Consider the following 20,453-nt stretch of genomic DNA (forward strand, 5'->3'; position numbering starts at 1 on the left):
GACAAAGGGTCCCCTTGTCGTGTGCCCCGTCCTATGTCAAATAATTCTGAGAAACCTCCTCCCACACATACCTGGGCTGAAGGATTAGCATACAGTGTTTGAATCATATTGATAAATTTATCGCCGAACTTAAATTCTTTTAGAACTCTCAAAAGATATGGCCATTCAAGGCGATTGAACACTTTTTCAGCATCTAGAAATAGCAGGCCACAGGCAGCTGGGATTTTATGTGTTGCACTCAGTACGTGTAAGAGCCAGCGAATATTATCAGATGCGAGACACCCCCTGATAAAGCCCATTTGATTTGGGTTGATTATTTTCCCAACTACTGTCTCAAGTCTACTGGCTAAGACTTTGGAAAATATCTTGAGGTCGGCATTTATCAAGGAGATTGGACGGTAATTGGCACACTCCAAGGGGTCCTTACCGGGCTTAGGTATAACTGTGATCAGGGCTGTGTTTAATGCCGTTCCATCTCTTCCCGAGGGGCGTGTGGACTTTGCCCAGGGTCTTCTTCCATATCTCCCAGCACCGATGATTTCAGAACTCCTTTTGCTTCCTCTGCCGAGTTAAACGACATCTTCATGCCCTTGATAGTCACTTTCAAGATCGCTGGGTATATGAGGAACGAGTCGATCCCCTTCTGTCGAAGCTTAGCGCGGATCTCCTTGTATCCCTGCCGTTCCTGCATCGTGCCGGGGCTGTAGTCGGCGAAGAACTGTAGCTGGGTGCCATCAGGGAGAGTAGGTTTGGCTTTCCTCGCACCCTCCAGGATAGCCTGCCGGTCGGTGTACCCTAGAAGCCTGAAAACCATGGTCCGCGGTCTTGAGGAGTTGTTGGAAAAGATCCTATGTGGAGTGCTGTGGGAATTCTTGAGCGCTGGAATCCAATCAGGCAGCATCTTCTGGAGGTAACCCCTTGGATTGTCGCCCTCAGCGCCTGTTGGTAAGTCGACCGGCCACACGTTGTTTCTCCTGGATCTGTCCTCCAAGTCGTTTAACTTCTTCCATATCTTAGACACCTCCGCGAAACTTGCTCTATTTTATTGAAGACCGTTAAATGTTTTAGCGTGAATGTCCGTTTGCTCCTTTAACGACCGGAGAATGTTGCCATTCTCTGCCATACGCTTCTGTATGGGGTCGTGAGCCTTTTCCAGCAACTCCCTTAGCACGTGGGCTACCATTTCTTGCAGCGACTCCATCTCCCTTACCATTGTTTGTTTAATTAGCATAACTATTTCTTCGGATGAATCGCTAGCTTGTTGTCGCCTGCTGGTATCTTGTTTCCTGGTTGAATTTGTATCTTTTTTTGAAGCCATGTCTTTAGTTAGATCTTTCTCCAACTCAGCCTTGTATTAAGACCGTCTATGAGCCCTGAAGAACTTGAAAAAGGAGGGTTGTATGTCAGCGCTCAGTGCCGTGCTGCCATCTTGCCTTGTGCCTCACCAGAAGTCAATGTTTTTAATTATTGGGTGCAGTGTTGGCCCTCCAGTGGGTATATTTTATATTGTGGGCTTAGCTTTTTAGGCCTTGTTTAGGCTGTTTGGGGAATACGTCTGTAGTCTTTCAATCCATATCCTCTCTGCTCTTTTTAAAATAATAAGAGGAATAGATAGAGTGGATAGCCAGTGCCTCTTTCCCAGGGCGCCACTGCTCAATACAAGAGGACATGGCTTTAAGGTAAGGGGTGGGAAGTTCAAGGGGGATATTAGAGGAAGGTTCTTTACTCAGAGAGTGGTTGGTGCGTGGAATGCACTGCCTGAGTCAGTGGTGGAGGCAGATACACTAGTGAAGTTTAAGAGACTACTAGACAGGTATATGGAGGAATCTAAGGTGGGGGCTTATATGGGAGGCAGGGTTTGAGGGTCAGCATAACATTGTGGGCCGAAGGGCCTGTACCGTGCTGTACTATTCTATGTTCTATGAACTTCTTTACTCAGAAAGTGGTAGCTGTGTGGAACGAGCTTCCAGCAGAAGTGTTTGAGTCAGGTTCAATGTTGTCGTTATTGGACAGCTATATGGACAGGAAAGGAATGGAGGGTTATGGGCTGAGTGCAGGTCGGTGGGAATAGGATTGGGGAAGAGTTCGGCATGGACTAGAAGGACCCAGATGGCCTGTTTCCGTGCTGTGATTGTTATATGGTTATATGGAAGGCATCAATGTATTCTGCTATCCTGTATGACTCACTGCTGCAGTCCGACACGATGGGCCTGCCGGGTGGTATTTCTCCAGGAACAGTCCATGAGTCTGGGTTCCTGTGTATTTTGGGGAGGATATAGAACTTTCTTGCTCGTGGCTGTATCCCTGTCAGGTACTCCACCTGCTTCTTCCTGAGGTATCTAGTCCTTTCTAGTTCTCGCAGAATGTTCCTAATTTCTGTGTGTTTGCCAGTATTTGGGTTCCTTTAGTTTAGTGCAGTGTTCGGTGTTGTTTAATTGTCTGTGTGCCTCAAATAGATATTGCTGTTTGTCCATGATAACTATGCTGCTCCCTTTATCTGCTGGTTTGATAACAATATCCATATTTTCCTTCAGCTCTTTCAGGGCTGTTCTCTCCTTCCTAGTTAAATCGGGCTTATCCTGTACTTCTCTCTCCCTCTCCATTATCTCATCCAGTGCGAGGGCGAGGGTGAGGGTTAGGGTATGCGGGCAGTGGGCAAAATATCCCTCTAGTGTTTGTGGATCTCATACTGGAGATGCAGTATCTCTTCACCCTGCCACTTTGAAAACGAAACACATGACATGCTTTTTACGTGTTTCTGCTCCGCAAAAGTCGCAAGGAGGTAAATCCTGCACCTCTCTGGTGTGCAACACGAAGCAGCGTTTACCTTAATCCACTTTATTAGGGAAAGCAGTCAAAACAACAAATTAGGAGAAAGACGTCCACCGGTAGCAGGGTAAATGTGCCTAACACAATCTCTAAAATCATTCAAAAAGCTAACAGACATTAAATTACGTGATTTGCAATATTGAAATGGCATCCCAAATGTGACTAGACCACTGGAATGATACAATATTGTGTAATTCTGGTCGGGAAGAGAAGCTTAGCTATTGAAAAATCTACTTTAACTAATACGTACAGAAGCAATGGCTGCCTAACCAAACCATCAGGTAATCACAGCATCCACTGGTACTGCTGTTCAAGTCACTGGAATAATGAGGTCGGCATTGAAAGTCATTTCAATAACTGTCTAACGGGCACGCTTTCTTTTAATGTTAAAAATGATTAAAAGGGAAATTAAGGTAGGTCAAAACTTATAGCATATCATTCAGCAACCTGGGGACAATGCAGTGCAGACACATGAGGCCCCACCTTCGGACCCATCAATGTGGAACCCACCCCTTCACCAGGCCCCATCAAATGCGAAACCCTCTCCTACATCAGGGTCAGGACCCATTAATGTGGACCACTTCCCCAAGCCAAGGCCCATCCAACGTGGGCCCCTCACTGGGCCCCTCCTCTGCCACCCCATCCGAGAACACTTTCAGATTGGACAACATCTTCAGTTTTAATTCGAGCATTTGCCACTGGATGCTGGGAATACAAGCGAAGGTGTTTTGGGAAAGGAGGAGGAGGCATACTGGATACAAGTGACTGTCGACAGAGCAGCAAAGCTAATAACCTCACATCCTTGTTAACAGTTAAACCCATCGGATACACAATGCCACTGGGTACACTACAGTCAATGAAAATAAATAGGGGGAGTAGACAGCTTGATATCTCAAGCTAAATTGAGACAGCAGAAAGACTGCAGAACTAGAATCTACAAGGCAGCTAAAATCCAGTGACACTACGTATGAGACGTTTACATTTCCAGGGGTAATTCTTTAAAGAGTGTTGTGTGTGTGGCCTGGCTACACAACAATGCTATTAATAAAAATGCTGGAGACAGGAGCGAAGTTTCATGGTTCTTTACTAGTAGAAAATGATGCAGAACACACACATACGTATCAATGTGCGCCTAATAGCGTATGCAACGATGTGTTACTACAACATAAAGTAGTCCCCATATTATACAGTAGGCTGACCCGGCTGATGCTGTAGTGGCGTCACCCCGAGTTTGAATCCAGCCGGCTCCCCTGCACGCTTTCCATCCATGCTGGGTTACGAGCTGGTGATCTCTTTGGAAACTCACCCGGCAGAAGGCAATGGCAAACCACTGCTGTAACTTGCCTCGTACGCGGTTCCCCACTATGTCAGAGAGGCGTGGAGGGAAATCGTCCGCCAACTGGAGAAACTCCGGATGTGACGTAACTTTCCTTTTTCCTATACGGTACAAAGAGAGAGTGAAGAAGGTTTTCAAAGATGTCAGCGGCAGATCTCGTTGCAAGTCTGGGCAGCCGTTTCTTCACTCCTTTCTACGATAAGGCAAGCACTAGATAAGAAGGAAAACATGCAGATTAGATATTAAAAGGAGACAAAATGGGAACGTTTCTGAAGATAATCAGAACACGCATCTATCTGTAAGCTATGACGACAACTTGTGGGAATTCTAGCGATGGAGTATGTCATTTCTAAGATATTGCAAGTGAATTCATACAATTGCCAACTATTAATTCCTGTTGCTTCAAGACCTATTCGGGGAGATGGGACTCGTCAGCTCATCTAGGAGAAGGAAAATTCTGATCTCAAACCTCTGCTGCCTTGCGGCTGTACCCACTCACAGGGAAGGCTTCGGGAGTAAACCCGGAGCTGGAGTCCCTAAGGCAGTCCTACGCTGAATGACAACTCCTGTGCTGCTCCTGGTACCAAACTCAATCTGCCGTTCCTTTGGGTGCGTGCAGACTGGAGCTTGCTACATGGGGCAACAGCTTGCTCTCCATATCGTACTGCTACCTCCCTGAAATGAGTTTTTGCAGGGTGGGATGTCTGGCACTAGATTTTAACACCCGTTCCTAAACCCTAAAAATCACCTAATATAAACACAGAACTCTTTACTGAGGATTGTACTCAAAACTCTGGATTGGTTCTTAAAATATTCAGCTTACAGAAACAGGGAGGCAAGTAAGAGTCAGAACTGAGAACTTCATTCTTGGCTCTATAACAAGGTTTATAATTCTGAACAATTAGTAAATCCTTTTAACTGGAAACAGTTCCAAATATCACAGCATTGTTCCAGCACCTCGAATAACCCTCTTGCTGGTTCAGAGTTTTGAATCCATAATTTGTGTTTTATCCCCTTTAATGAACGTGCTGAGGACTGCATGTTTTTCCCCGACCCTCACTCGTTACACGTGCAGATTACAAAACACACATCTTTAGCTTAAAGAGCCTTTTCTACCATCAGTGCCCCCACAGCAGGAACCCAGCAGACACCCATCTTGTCTTGTGCTCATCTTCAGAGACCCAGTGACAGACTCTGGGACAATGCAGGCCACAACTGCTCGAAGGGAGAATGCTTATGCTCGTACCGAGCTGGGTCCAAAGCCACAGCTTACCAGTCATGGCTTCCTGCGCAAAGTACTTTACGTCCATATCTTGGTCCTGACCCAATTTCTCCAGTATTGGTTTGAACTTGTTCTGTAAAGTGCTGTGATTTAAAAGCAATTTTTAGTACCTGTGACCTTCAAAAGAAGACAGCAGCACATTCACTTAAATCTAAAGCGATACTGGATATTACCCAGATTAAAATCTCCTCTTTCTGCCTCTCACGCAGGCTCCCACTACCACAACTGATCGTTTACTGGCCAGATAAGGGTCAGAGCTCAACTAGCAGACTATGGTCACAAACTGCAGCTGAGCTCATTTAGGTTAGTGGATGCAAAAGGAGAATAATTTGGATGCCACATTTTTATGCCGTTGAAGACAGGGGGCACTGAATGCATAAACTTCCTTTTAATGCAATCCATCTGTTATTGCTTTCCACACAAATTCCAATCAAATCACAAACGCACAATTTCACAAAAATCGTTCACCGGACGGGTTGGCGGGGTGGAGATACGTCGCTACCAAAGGAGGTGCAGGGTGCTCCTTCCCTCCGCAGGCCTGCAGGTCACCCTTGGGCAAGGTGCAACACCTGCTTAAGACCCCCCACCTGATCAGGGTCACGCGATGCCCTGGGAGCAGATGGTGGACGGTCATGTGTGCAGCCGGTGCAGATCACAAGTCCTGGTTGTGCGACCACTGACGCCGGGCAGACAATCTCTGAAGAGCACTGATAATGGCTGGGGGGTGGGGGGGGGTCACCTCGTCTTGTAAAAACACACACGGCCCAGAAGGCGTCAATGGCACAAACCAGTTCTGCAGGATAATTTGCCAAGAACAACCATGGCCATGGAGAGACCACGATCGCCCACGTCACATGATGATGCAGATGGTGGTGGCGTTAACTGAAATCTCACTGTGCGATTTTCACTTCTAACCAGGATTTATCCATCAGTGGTTGAAGGAGAGAGGGAAAATGTATTAAAGAAGATCGGAGGAGTAACCTTTTCCTGCAGGAGTTGGTAGCTGAGCTGCCAAAGGAGGTGGTGGTGGTGGTGCAGGCAGGAACAAAACCTGGACAGTCACTTGATAAACGTCTGGTTAGGTCACATTTGGAGTACTGAATTCAGCTCTGGTCAGCCCTTTAAAGGGTGTGGAGACTTTGGAGAAGGTACAGAAGGTGTTTACAGGACGTTGCCTGTGAGAAACCTCTGGTTCGGTCACATTTGAAGTACTGAATTCGGCTCTGGTCTCCCGTTTAAAGGGTCTGAAAAAGGTACAGAAGACATGCTGGCTGGTACTGCAGATGTTACCGGAGAGGTTGCTTTCTCCAGGGTGATGGAGTCTGAGGGAGGGACGAGCTGATAGAAGTTTACAAAATTCTGAGGCAAAGGCAGACGGCTCACAGTTGAGATGTAAGAGCCAGAAGAGAACAGCTGAAAGATGTGCTGAGGATTTGAGTACCTGGAACACACCGACAGGTCTGGTGGAACTGGATGCAGGTATGAAACAAGTGTTTACGATCCAAAGAAGGGTCACGGTCTGAAACGTCGACTGGTTATTCATTTCCATGGACGCTGCCTGACCTGCTGAGTTCCTCCAGCGTTTTGTGTGAGCATTGAAGTATTTAAGACACTGTTAGACAGGCAAATGAACGTGCGGAGAATGGAGGATATCGGCCACGTGCGGGCAAAAGGACACGGTTCAATTAGGCGCTGCTTTATTTATAAAGTCTGCAGGTGTTGGAAACCCAGAGCAACACACACAAAATGCTGGAGGACCTCAGCAGGTCAGGTAGCACCTATGGAAATGAATAAACAGGTGACGTTTCGGGCCCAGACCCTTCGTCCGGACTGAAAAGGAAGAATTAGTTTGGTACAACATTGTGGGCCAACGGGCCTGTTCTACAGGTTCAGTGAGCAAGACAGAGGGATGTGGAGTTAGTGTGGCTGAGTGGGTTTACAATAGCAAGGAGTGATTGTCAGTATAGATGCAATGGACAAGAGGTCATGCTTCTATACAGTACAACTGACTATATCCAGAACCCAAAGGAATATTGCGCATTGCTTGGGAAAGCTGTAGTAAAATGAGGCCCTTGGAATACAAAGGCAGTGGAGAGACCTTAAACAGGTAATTTGGAGGGTAGAAACGGGCTACTAAATGTTCTTGGTGAGGATGTCCTTTCTTTAAAAAAAAGGGGAGAAGGCAGGCGAGTGGGGTTGAGGGGAATAATAAATCAGCCATGATAGAATGGCCGTGCAGTATCGATGGGCCGAACGGCCTGGTTCTGCTCCTGTGTCTTATGGCCTTAACCTCTGGATAGAGAAGAAGATCGTTTAAGGGTACCAAAGGATCAAGGTCAAGCAGGAAAGTGAGGCAAACACCACAGGGGAGGGGGAGGCCCGAGGGTTAAGTTTATGCCCCTCCCCCATGCAGTACATGGAATGAGCTGCCAGAGGAACTGGTTGAGGCAGGCACATTAACAACTTCAATAAGCACAGGTACGCGGGCAGGAAAGGTTTAGAGCAAGGGTGCACAACTATTTTGGTGCCATGGATCATTACGCTAGGGGTCCATGAACCCCAGGTTGAGAACCTGGGACGATGGGACCGGCAGAGACGGTGGTCTTGGCCGGATTGGACCTGTGGGTACAAAAGACGGTGCGACTCCATCACTAAATGCCACCACAGTGGCGTCTCAATTTCCATTCCAAACTGGAGGTGAAACATTCTCCACAGGCCGGGTTATAAGCCCCAACTCAAATACTTACCTGGCATCTAAAACCGGTCCTATTTTCTGCAATGATTTAGCCACGTTGAAGCGAATGTTTGCCACCTGATCGCCTGCCATCTGGAGAACCGTCGGCAGCATGTGCTTTGCTGTGATTTCTTGGCCACAGGCTTCAGACAACACCTAAAAAAAAACAGCAGAAAATGCAAACGTTCATTCACAGCCCCGAACTTCACGAAGCAAGACTGAAGAAAAGATCATCGATCTGATTTGTGCGACGCTCAGAATGTATTTTGCCCCATGATAAAAAGGCATAGTCCACACTGGCACCAATGATCACCCGCAAGGAGAGAGATGAGGTCCTGCAACGGAGATTTACAGATCAATAGACAAGTTGTAAAGAAGAAGTGGTGGTATATTGTAATCGCTGGACTACCCCTTCTGCCATGTACGAGCGAGTTTAGAAACAGGAAGGCAGGACGGCTGAAATATACAAAGTGTGGGTGCAGAGCAGACAGCATCACTGGGATCTCTTCCATGACAAGGTGACCCGAGCCAAGAGGGAACCAGGATTATAAGACGCAAGAGTGGAATTCGGCTATCGAGTCATATATGATGGCAGAATATAGCATTAGTGGTCAGACTCCTGGCACTGTGGAGGATCAGAGGAATCTTGTGGTCAGGGTCCATAGGACACTCAAAGCTGCTATGCGGTTGACTCTGCGGTTAAGGAGGCATACGGTGCATTGGCCTTCATCAATCGTGGGATTGAGTTTAAGAGCCGAGAGGTAATGTTACAGCTATATAGGACCCTGGTCAGACCCCACCTGGAGTACTGTGCTCAGTTCTGGTCGCCTCACTACAGGAATGACTTGGAAGCCGTAGAAAGGGTGCAGAGGAGATTTACAAGGATGTTGCCTGGATTGTGGAGCATGCTTTATGAGAATAGGTTGAGTGAACTCAGCCTTTTCTCTTTGCAGCGACGGAGGATGAGAGGTGAGCTGATAGAGGTGAACAAGATAATGAGAGGCATTGATTGTGTGGATAGTCAGAGGCTTTTTCCCAGGGCTGAAATGGCTAGAACGAGAGGGCATAGTTTTAAGGTGCTTGGGAGTGGGTACAGAGGAGATGTCAGTGGTTAATGAGGTGGAGGATAAATGCGTGGCTGAGGGATTGGAGCAGGGGGCAGGGATTCAGATTTCTGGATCATTGGGACCTCCCTTGGGGCAGTTGTGCCCTGTACAAAAAGGACGGGTTGCACTTCAATCTGAGGGGGACCAATATCCTGGTAGGGAGGTTTGCTAAGGCTGCTGGGGAGAGTTTAAACTAGAATGGTTGGGGGCTGGGAACCGAACTGAAGAGACTAGGAAAGAGGGGGTTGGCTCACAAACAGAGAAAGCTTGTAGACAGTGCGAGAGGGAGGATAGGCAGGTGATAGAGAAAGGATGCTCTCAGACCGAATGTTTGAGATACGTCTATTTTAACGCAAGGAGTGTTGTGAACAAAGCGGATGAGCTTAGAGCGTGGATCAGTACTTGGAGACATGATGTGGTGGCCATTAGAGACTAGGATGGCTCAGGGACAGGAATGGTTACTTCAACTGCTGGGTTTTAGATGTTTCAACAAGGACAGGGAGGGAGGCAAAAGAGGTGGGGGCGTGGCACTGTTGATCAGAGATAGTGTCACAGCTGCAGGAAAGGTGGACGCCATGGAGGGATTGTCTACGGAGTCTCTGTGGGTGGAGGTTAGGAACAGAAAGGGGTCAATAACTTTACTGGGTGTTTTTCATAGGCCGCCCAATAGTAACAGGGATATCGAGGAGCAGATAGGGAAACAGATCCTGGAAAGGTGTAATAATAACAGAGTTGTCATGATGGGAGGCTTTAATTTCCCAAATATCGATTGGTGGATCCCAAGAGCAAGGAGTTTAAGATGGGGTGGAATTTGTTAGGTGTGTTCAGGAAGGTTTCTTGACACAATATGTAGATAAGCCTATAAGAGAAGACGCTGTACTTGATCTGGTATTCGGAAATGAACCTGGTCAGGTGTCAGGTCTCTCAGTGGGAGAGCATTTTGGAGATAGTGATCATAATTCTATCTCCTTTACCACAGCACAAGGCTAATAGGAAGGAGCTTAAGAAGGAAATTAGGAGAGCCAGAAGAGGCCATGAGAAGGCCTTGGCAGGCAGGGTTAAGGAAAACCCCAAGGCATTCTACAAGTATGTGAAGAGCAAGAGGATAAGACGTGAAAGAACAGGACCTATCAAGTGTGACAGTGGGAAAGTATGTATGAAACCAGAGGAAATAGCAGAGGTACTTAATGAATACTTCCGTATTCACTATAGAAAAGGATCTTAGTGATTGTTGTGATGACTTGCAGCAGATTGAAAAGCTTGAGCATGTAGATATTAAGAAAGAGGATGTGCTGGAGCTTTTGGAAAGCATCAAGTTGGATAAATCGCTAGGACTGGATGAGATGTACCCCAGGCTACCGTGAGAGGCGAGGGAGGAGATTGTTGAGCCTCTGGTGATGATCTTTGAATCATCAATGGGGATGGGAGAGGTTCTAGAGGATTGGAGGGTTGCCGATATTGTTCCTTTATTCAAGAAAGGGAGTAGAGATAGCCCTGGAAGTTATAGACCAAAGAGTCCTACCTCAGTAAGTTGATGGAGAAGATCCTGAGAGGCAGGATTTATGAACATTTGGAGAGGTATAACATGATTAGGAATAGTCAGTATGGCTTTGTCAAGGGCAGGTCGTGCTTTACAAGCCTGATTTAATTTTTTGAGGATGTGACTAAACACAATGATGAAGGAAGAGCAGTAGACGTAGTGTATATGGATTTCAGCAAGGCATTTAATAAGGTACCCCATGCAAGGCTTATTCAGAAAGTAAGGAGGCATGGAATCCAAGGGGACATTGTTTTGTGGATCAGAACTGGCTTGCCACAGAAGGCAAAGAGTGGTTGTAGGCAGGTCATATTCTGCATGGAGGTCGGCCTCAGTTATGTTCTGGGACCCTTACTCTTCGTGATTTTTATAAATGACCTGGATGAGGAAGTGGAAGTGGAGGGATGGCTTAGTAAGTTTGCTGAGACACAAAGGTTGGAGGTGTTGTGGGTAGTGTAGAGGGCTGTCAGAGGTTAGAGCGGGACATTGATAGAATGCAAAACTGGACTGAGAAGTGGCAGACGGAATTCAACCCAGATAAGTGTGAAGTGGTTCATTTTGGTAGGTCAAATATGATGGCAGAATATAGTATTAAAGGTAAAACTCTTGGCAGTGTGGAAGATTGGAGGGATCTTGGGGTCCGAGTCCATAGGACGCTCAAAGCTGCTGCGCAGGTTGACTCTGTGGTTAAGAAGGCATACGCTGTATTGGCCTTCATCAACCATGGAACTGAATTTAGAAGCCGAGAGGTAATGTTGCAGCTATATAGGACCCTGGTCAGACCCCACTTGTAGTACTGTGGTCGCCTCACTACAAGAAGAATGTGGAAGCCATAGACAGGGTGCAGAGGAGATTTACAAGGATGTTGCCTGGATTGGGGAGCATGACTTATGAGAATGGGTTGAGTGAACTCGGCCTTTTCTCCTTGGAACGATGGAGGATGAGAGGTTACCTGATACAGGTGTGTAAGATGATGAGAGGCATTGATCATGTGGATAGTCAGAGCCTTTTTCCCAGGTCTGAAATGGTTGCCACAAGAGGACACAGGTTTAAAGTGCTGGGGAGTAGGTACAGAGGAAATGTCAGGTGTATGTTTTTTACTCAGAGAGTGGTGAGTGTGTGGAATGGGCTACCGGCATCGGTGGTGGAGCCAGATATGATAGAGTCTTTTAAGAGACTTTTGGATAGGTACATGGAGCTTAGCAAAATAGGTGGCTACAGGTAAGCCGAGTAATTTCTAAGGTAGGGACATGTTCGGCACAACCTTGTGGGCTGAAGGGCCTGTATTGTGCTGTGGTTTTCTATGTTTCAATGCAAGTTTTTTTTATGCAGAGAGTGGTGAGTGTGTGGGATGGGCTGCCAGAGGCGGCGGTGGAGGCGGAAACGATCGGGTCTTTGAAGAGACACCTGAATGGATACATGGAGCTTAGAAAAATAGAGGGCTATAGGTAAGCGGAGTAATTTCTAAGGTAAGGACATGTTCGGCACAGCTTTGTGGGCCGAAGGGCCTGTATTGTGCTGTAGGTTTTCTTTGTTTCTATGAGTCTCCTCTGCCATTCCATCATGGCTGATTTATTTTTCCTCCCAACCCCATTCTTCTGCCTCCTCCCATATCTTTTCACGCCCTTAACAAATCAAGAATCTATCAACCTCCACTTTAGATATACTCAATGACTTGGCCTCCAAAGCCGTCTGTGACAATGAATTCCACCGATTCAGTACCCTCTGGCTAAAGAAATTCCTCTCTTGCACTATTGGAAACCGCCTCTGTGCGTCCCTTTTATCCATACCTTTGCTCGAGCACTTTGGGAGGGTTTAAGCTGGTGAGGCAGCAGGGCTGGGACACAGGATACTAGTGTAGCAGGTGTTAACTCAGAATTCTATGTCAAACTCACTGAACAGGCAGGTCCGGTAAGCAGAGCAGGCAGAAATAAGTGGGAAAGCACGAGAGGGCTGGGAGGTTTAACCACATGTTTCCGAACATAGAAATTCACAGCACATTACAGGCCCTTCGGCCCACAATGTTGTGCCGACCAGGTAACCTACTCTAGAAACTGCTTAGAATTTCCCTAGCGCAGCAGTCCCCAACCACCGTGCTGCGGACCAGTACCAAGCCACAAAGCATGTGCTACCGGGCCGCGAGGAAACGACATGATTTGGCGATAGGAGTCGCTGCACCTTTCCTCATTCCCTCTCACCCACTGTTCAGCTTGAACACACGCGAGGTCATTACTCGCACATCATCCATGTCAGCATGGGAATAAGATCAGCTCCTCGAGCTTGCAAATGACGGCGGGCTGAAAAGTATGTTTGACATAACATCTCTGGCGACATTCTGGATCAAAGTCAAGGCTAAATATCCTGAGATAGCCATGAAAGCACCGAAAACGGTGCTTCCATTTCCAACATATCTCTGCAATGAATGCAACGAAAACTAAATTGCGGAAAAGACTGGACATAAGGAACCCCCTTCGAGTATCGCTGACTCCCATCAGCCCGTGATAGGACCGTCTTGTTGCAGGGAAACAAGCCCAGGGCTCCCACTGAATCAGCGATATTGGTGTGTTGCAATGATTTTATATGCTCATGCGGGGAAAATACGTGCTGTGTGTTTAATATCCAAATGTTACTTAAAATGTTATGATGCTATTGATTTATAAGTGACTTGTAGAACCATACAACAATTACAGCACGGAAACAGGCCATCTCGGCCCTTCTAGTCCGTGCCGAACTCCACTCTCACCTAGTCCCACCGACCTGCACTCAGCCCATAACCCTCCATTCCTTTCCTGTCCATATACCTATCCAGTTTTTCTTTAAATATTTTCTTTTTCTTCCTTCTTGTCATAGGAAGCATGGAGAATATCTAGAGGGGACACAGGGGAGACTTGCCAGGAGGCTGCCTGCATTAGAGAGCGTGTCTTATGAGGAAAGGTTGAGTGAGTTGGGGCTTTTTCTGTTTGGGGTGAAGGAGGATGAGAAGTGTGGATAGAGTGGACAGCCAGAGACTTTTTCCCAAGGCAGAAATGGCCAATACCAGAGGCATAATTTTGAGATGATTGGAGGAAGGTACAGAGGTAAGATTTTTGTTTCACACACACAGAGTGGGTGGGTGTGTGGAATGCCCCGCCAGGCGTGATGGTAGAGGCAGATGCATTAGGGGCATTTGACAAATTCTTAGATAGGCACACAGATGATAGAAAAATGGAGGGCTATGTAGGAGGGAACGGTTAGATTGATCTCAGAGTAGGTTAAAAGATCAGCACAGCACTTTAACACAGTGCTTTAACGTTCTATGTTCTAGGTACAATTGCTCTGCCTAGTTTGCCAACTAACCAATTCACCATCATTAGCACTAACACTGCAAGACAAAGCTCACATTTTTATGTCATCTTCTAACCTTCTAGCCACATCCAAATCATTTGCAGGAGAGTTCCAGCACAGATTCCTGTGGTACGCCACGGGGTAATCACAAAAGCTGATCAGCAAATCAACTTTGAACCCAATTTGTGAAGTTACTTCGGATCCCTCGGTCTCTTGCTCATTTGGGGATTTTGTCAAAATATTTACCGAAGTCCCTGTAGACAACACCAACTGCATGAGAACACCCGTAACTCCAAGAAACTCAAACTGGCCGACAGAATCACCACTTGCACGCTGACCATTTCTGATTAAGCTCTGCCCAAGTGCAGCTGAATCCCGTCCCTCGAGACTTTTTACAACACCCTTTCTACCACTGATGTTAGATTCACAGCTCTGTAGTTACCAGTTGCTGCCTTCGTCGAAGAACGGCACCGTACTGCTGGGATCCAGTTACCTGGCACCTGTTCTGTGACAATTTAGGATTTTAAACAACCAGGATCCTTGAACACACACAAAATGCTGGAGGAACTCTGCAGGCCAGGCAGCATCGGTGGAAAAGAGTACAGTTGACATTTCCAGCCGAGACCTTTCGGCAGGAGTGGAGAAAAAAGATGAGTAGATTTAAAAGTTGTGGGGGGGGGGGGTGGAACGTGAGTGGAGAAAGAAATACAAGGTGCTGGGTGAAACCAGGAGGGGGGAGGGATGAATTAAAGAGCTGAGCAGATATCACAGAGTGAGAGAAGGTTTCACTGACTCCTGTCGAAGGGAAGCAGAGATCATGGAGGGGGAGCAATGAGAGAGGGTTTCACTAAACTCTCAAAGAGACCTTGGGAGCTCAGCTCTTCCTTCCCATAACAGCCAAGGATACATTTCATCAGGCTTTGGAAACATATCCATATCCAACCCCACTAAAGACTCCTAATAACTCGGTTTCTTGCCCTGCTCGAGTTTTCCAGCCACATCCTTCTCTCACTCTGTTTCTCACGAAGTTTTCCTGGATCCCCCCTCCTTTGGGCCATTCCCTTTGAAATCGTTCGTGCTGATATCAGAGAAGTTGAGGTTCTGTACTGCTATAACCTGATAACTCGCACAACTGTGCTTTGCCTTTCTCCTTCGTATCCAGGACATCTTTGAGGAGCGATGCCTCAAAAAGGCGGCATCCATGGTGAAGGACCCCTGCCACCCAGGACATGCCCTCTTCTCACTGCTACCCTCAGGAAGGAGGCACAGAAGTCTGAAGGCACACACTCAGCGATTCCAGAACAGTCTCTTCCCCTCTGCCATTTCTGAATGGACACTGAACCCATGCTCTACTTCACTACTTTTTATTTCTGTTTCCACACTATTATTTTATATATTTACTGTAATTCACAGTTTTCTCTATTATTATGTGTTGCACTGTGCTGCTGCCACAAAGACAGCAAATTTCACGACATTATGCCGGTGACGTTAAACCTGATTCTGATATCCTTGCTCCTGTACCTCATGCTGAATACTGGGAGAGCTGTCACATGTGACCACTCCTAGGGACTACCTGTACACTGTTACTTGAAGCTCTTTTTGCATATTCCTCCAAGGAATGTGTGGGCATCACAGGTTGAAGTGGTATTTAATTCCTTTGTGGTGGGCTGCAGCCCTTGAGGTGTGGGTGCACCCACAATGCAGTTAGGGTGGGTGATCCAGGATTCTGACCCAGTCAGTGTCAATGCCCTGGTTCAGATTTTTACTGCCATGTTGTAGGCATTTCATTTTAGCAGTTCTGTAAGAGCAATCTGTTCTGCTTTCAGCCTGTTTGGGTCTGAGCTCAGGAATGAGGTGTCATCCAATCAGGATGGTAGAATTGGGAGAAGGTGCTAGAGATTACTGGGCAGAGAGGTCTTTGTTTGGCCGGAGCTGGGAGAAGACAGGAGGAGAGATGGTGGACGATGAGGGTGCTTTCTGCAGATGAATGGCTTCAAGGAGGAAGGACCAATAATCCTGTGGGAAAGCCTCTTTGTTGAAGATGGATTTCCAGTTACCTTCGGAAGGTGTTGTGTGCTTTCACGCAGGCCGAGGGAGGGTCCAGCGCGCGATTTACAGAGAAGTTCAAGATTTGAACTCCACTGTGCAGTTGTGACTTTTTAAGTAGAATGGGCCCTTCTTGTTTTTTTCTCTTTCTTTCCTTTAATAACTGTTTGCTTAAGTTAACATTCTTAAATATACTCCTGAATAATTCTATGCAGTGAACAATCTGTTATTTTCTGCTGACAGGCGATTGCCAGGGGCAGTAAATCACACAGCATTCACACAAACCGGGATTTGGGTAGGCGAGACATCCCAACCTCACGGATTTTGCGGGACCAAAGTCACATACACCTTAGATGTACGAAGCCTGAAGTTTCTCCCCGCGGAGTCCGGTGGCTGTTTGCGAGGGGTTAAAAGGCTGCATTTCCAGAGACGCCCAGTGAAAAGGGGGTTTCAGAAGTAATGGCAATATATTTCCAAGTCCGGTTGGTGTGCAGCTTGCAGGTAATATTCCAATGTTTTGCTGTTCTTGGCTGTTTACATCAAGTTCAAGTTTAATTGTCATTCATGAATACCCATGAATACATCCAAACGAAACAGTGTTCTTTCAGGGTCAAGGTACAAAACAGTACCAACAGTCATACACAGCACGTGGCACATATAGCAGTAAAATATAGTCACACAACAAATATAGTCCAAGTCCCTGAGTCCATGAATGTTGCAGCAGTCTGTAGTCGAACACATACATCCTGCCTTCTGCCAAGCAAACACTTTGGGGGAGAGGGACAGCACCAACGTTAGCTTAAACGCTGCGCTACACCACCTCCAGTGCCAGCTCTTGATGCCTCTCTCCTGGGTGGCTGCAAACAGGCGGCCCCATGGCTTGAGGCCACATCCGCTCACCCTGCAGGGGTGTCAGTCACCCCTGCTGCCAGCCCCTGTAGTCCGCAATAAATCAGAAGACCAGACTTGCAGCATTACACATTAACAATGCTCAACAGGGTTTTGCAATCACAAGAAAAGAGACTAAGACAATTGCTCGCTGCCAGTCTGCACGCCAACCACATTGCTGACTCTCTGACACAGGGAGCAGAACGATCTGCCCCAAGTCCAGCTTCTTCAGTTTCTACGCCGTTGGGGTAGGCCGCAGCACTCTTTAAGTGCTTAACTTCCAGCAGGGTCTTGAGATTGTAAAGAAATAAACAAAAGATAGTAACACGTTTGGCTGGCCCTGTAGAACCCGCCGCGCCCCAGCACACTGCCATCTTACCGGAAGTTCACCAGTAGAGGCTTGTGGATTAGTAAGGTGTGTCCCAGAATGTCCTCCTCCTCGATATTTCAGTAATAAATCAATATTACGGTGCCACGCCCACCACACCATTCACTGAGTGAATCGTTCAGCCATTCAACCCTCTCTATGACTGTAACAATATCACCCTCCTGTGAGCTCATTTGCTTTACTAGTAATGTTGCTTACACCAAAATAAATATAATCTTGCATTTCTTATCAGACTGAGGTTTGCTCTCCTTACTGGGCTTGCTTTGTTTCCCTTTGATATTTAACTCCACTGCCACCTCAACTGTAAATGTGGCCTGTGGCCCATCCCTATGAGTTTGAATCCCAGCGAGCACTCCCGCAGGCTGTTAGCCCTGTTTTGGTCCAGCCCGCGCAGGCATATCTTTCTGAGGTGTTCCTGCTGATCCAGAGGTCTAAATTTCAAAGTACATTGCTACCAAAGTATGAACTCCATATACAAGCAGGAGATTCGTCTTCTTGCAGGCAGCCATAAAGCAAAGAAACACAAGAGAATCCATGGAAAAAGAAAGAATCCTACACAGCAAAGACCGTCAGACACGCAATGTGCCCAAAAAGAACAAATCGGGCAAACAAGAATCAAAAAATAGTAAACCAGTAAGAAACAGAACATGAACCGCAGGGTCGCCGAAATTAGGCCCACAGGCAGGGAGCCAGTTCAGATCAGTAGATGGCTGCAGGCCACAGCAAGGGAGTCAGTTCTGTGCTGAGAGAAGTGAAACCAGTCCAGGGGCCCAATGGTTGCAGTCCACAGCCAAGGAGCCAGTTCAGCATTTTATCTGAGCCAGGGTGTCAATGGTCGCAGGGCACAGCCAGCAAGTCAATTCAGTGCGGAGACAAGTGCTGACAGTGACAGTCGGTTCACTGCTGAGGTGTGTAAAGCCTCACAGAGAAGTTAGTCTTTCCCCCTGCGACTCTTTAAACTTTTTAACCTGGCTCGTTGTTGAAATCGACTGAACACCACTTCATTTTCCCCTCTCAGGCCACTCTCATCCAACCTGAAGTCCACTCCCAGCAATGGCCGCGGCCGCTGCACCTGCATTCTTGAGAGTCCAGCTTGCCAAATCCTTGAGGATACCGCAAAAACGCCAGGTCGTGCAGACCTCTCGACACCCTCCAGAACCTATCAAGCTCCACTTTAAATACACCCAATTACTTGGCCTCCCATCGCCGCCTGTGGCGATGAATTCTGTAGACTCACCACGCTTCGGCTAAAGAAATTCTTCATCTCCGTTCTAAAGGGATATCCCTCTGTTCCAAAGGCTGTGCCCTCCAGTCCGAGACTCACCCACTTTAGAAACATCCATTTTATCTGGGCATTTCAACTGAATCTCTCCATCACCTTGTCCAAGCTCCAGCAAAGCCCAGGCCCATAAAATAAATCCAGGGAAAGAAGTTAATTCCGCAACTGGAATGACTGTGGGGGCCTTTAAGTACACTTGTAAATTGAAACTAGTTGCGTCAAAAAACTTACAATTCCCTCAGCCAGATAATGTATAATGTCCATTTCAAGGTACTCAGATCTCTAAGCAAAAGACAGCCATAGTCCACTACAGCACGGAAACAGAGCCTTGTGAAATAAAACTTGAAAGCTGTAAGCCATCTGGTGGGTCAACAGGTCATTAAATCAGTTGTCCTTCAGCTAACACCATCAGTCCATTTCCACAGGGACGGTTAGGAACTCTGCTCCACGAAATCATAAAAAGTCTCACCCTCAACTCAATTTTTACTCCAGACACCTTGCAGATTAAACACAAAACACCACTACACCTCAGCAAATAACGCAAGCACAGAAGCTCGTATCAAGCAGATGTCAATATTGGAAGGAGCAGCTTTGGCAAAGTGTTAATTGATTTTTTGCAGAATCTAAACATTCACAAAGAATATATTAAAAGAACATTTTAAACAAATCCATATTATTTTTGTTAAATTCTTTATTCTTTAGTGTCTGTTCTAACTGTACGTTTTATTCATGAAATATTTTAGCAGCTTGTGAAGTGTAATGGAAGTATTGTCAAAGTTATACTCACGTTATGCAGAACAGAGTGGTCATTCTGCAATGGTAGTTGGAGTCACTAGCCATGGGCAAATACATTGTCAAAGCTATACTCACGTTAATGCAGAAGAGGGTGGTCATTCTGTGAAGGTAGTTGGGGTCACTGGCCTTGGGCAAGTACATTGTCAAAGCTATACTCACGTTAATGCAGAACAGGGTGGTCATTCTGTGATGGTAGTTGGGGTCACTGGCCATGGGCAAGTACATTGTCAAAGCTATACTCACGTTAATGCAGAACAGGGTGGTCATTCTGTGATGGTAGTTGGGGTCACTGGCCATGGGCAAGTACATTTTCAAAGCTATACTCACGTTAATGCAGAACAGGGTGGTGATTCTGTGATGGTAGTTGGGGTCACTGGCCATTGCAAGTACATTGTCAAAGCTATACTCACGTTAATGCAGAACAGGGTGGTCATTCTGTGAAGGTAGTTGGGGTCACTGGCCATGGGCAAGTACATTGTCAAAGCTATACTCACGTTAATGCAGAACAGGGTGGTCATTCTGTGATGGTAGTTGGGGTCACTGGCCATGGGCAAGTACATTGTCAAAGCTATATTCACGTTAATGCAGAACAGGGTGGTCATTCTGTGAAGGTAGTTGGGGTCACTGGCCATGGGCAAGTACATTGTCAAAGCTATACTCACGTTAATGCAGAAGAGGGTGGTCATTCTGTGATGGTAGTTGGGGTCACTGGCCATGGCAAGTACTTTCGGCACAATGGTGGATTCTGCCCAGTCTTTGCCAAACTTCTCCACCAACTTGGTCAAGTTGTTGGTCGCGGCCTCGCGAATGGCGTACACTGCAAGACAGCATTGACAGGTCAAGAAATGATCTGATCGCTGTTACTACTTGATTTTCAAATATGTACCTTGCTGATAAAATACAAAGTTC

General features: G+C 46.7%; 1 protein-coding gene across 1 annotated transcript in view; it reads right to left on the bottom strand.

Annotated features, from left to right (window-relative positions):
- Nucleotides 1-460: 460 nt before the first annotated feature.
- Nucleotides 461-20,453, bottom strand: part of LOC140203630 (serine/threonine-protein phosphatase 2A 65 kDa regulatory subunit A beta isoform-like) — a 51,416-nt gene continuing 31,423 nt past the window's right edge. The window contains exons 12-15 of the mRNA XM_072269678.1: nt 20,207-20,361; nt 8,195-8,337; nt 5,439-5,530; nt 461-1,035 (exon numbers count right to left, since the gene is read on the bottom strand). Coding sequence (XP_072125779.1) covers nt 461-1,035; nt 5,439-5,530; nt 8,195-8,337; nt 20,207-20,361 — 965 coding nt within the window. The remainder of the gene's footprint in view (nt 1,036-5,438; nt 5,531-8,194; nt 8,338-20,206; nt 20,362-20,453) is intronic.

Source organism: Mobula birostris, chromosome 10, assembly GCF_030028105.1.
Source record: "Mobula birostris isolate sMobBir1 chromosome 10, sMobBir1.hap1, whole genome shotgun sequence".
Taxonomy (NCBI): Eukaryota; Metazoa; Chordata; class Chondrichthyes; order Myliobatiformes; family Myliobatidae; genus Mobula; species Mobula birostris.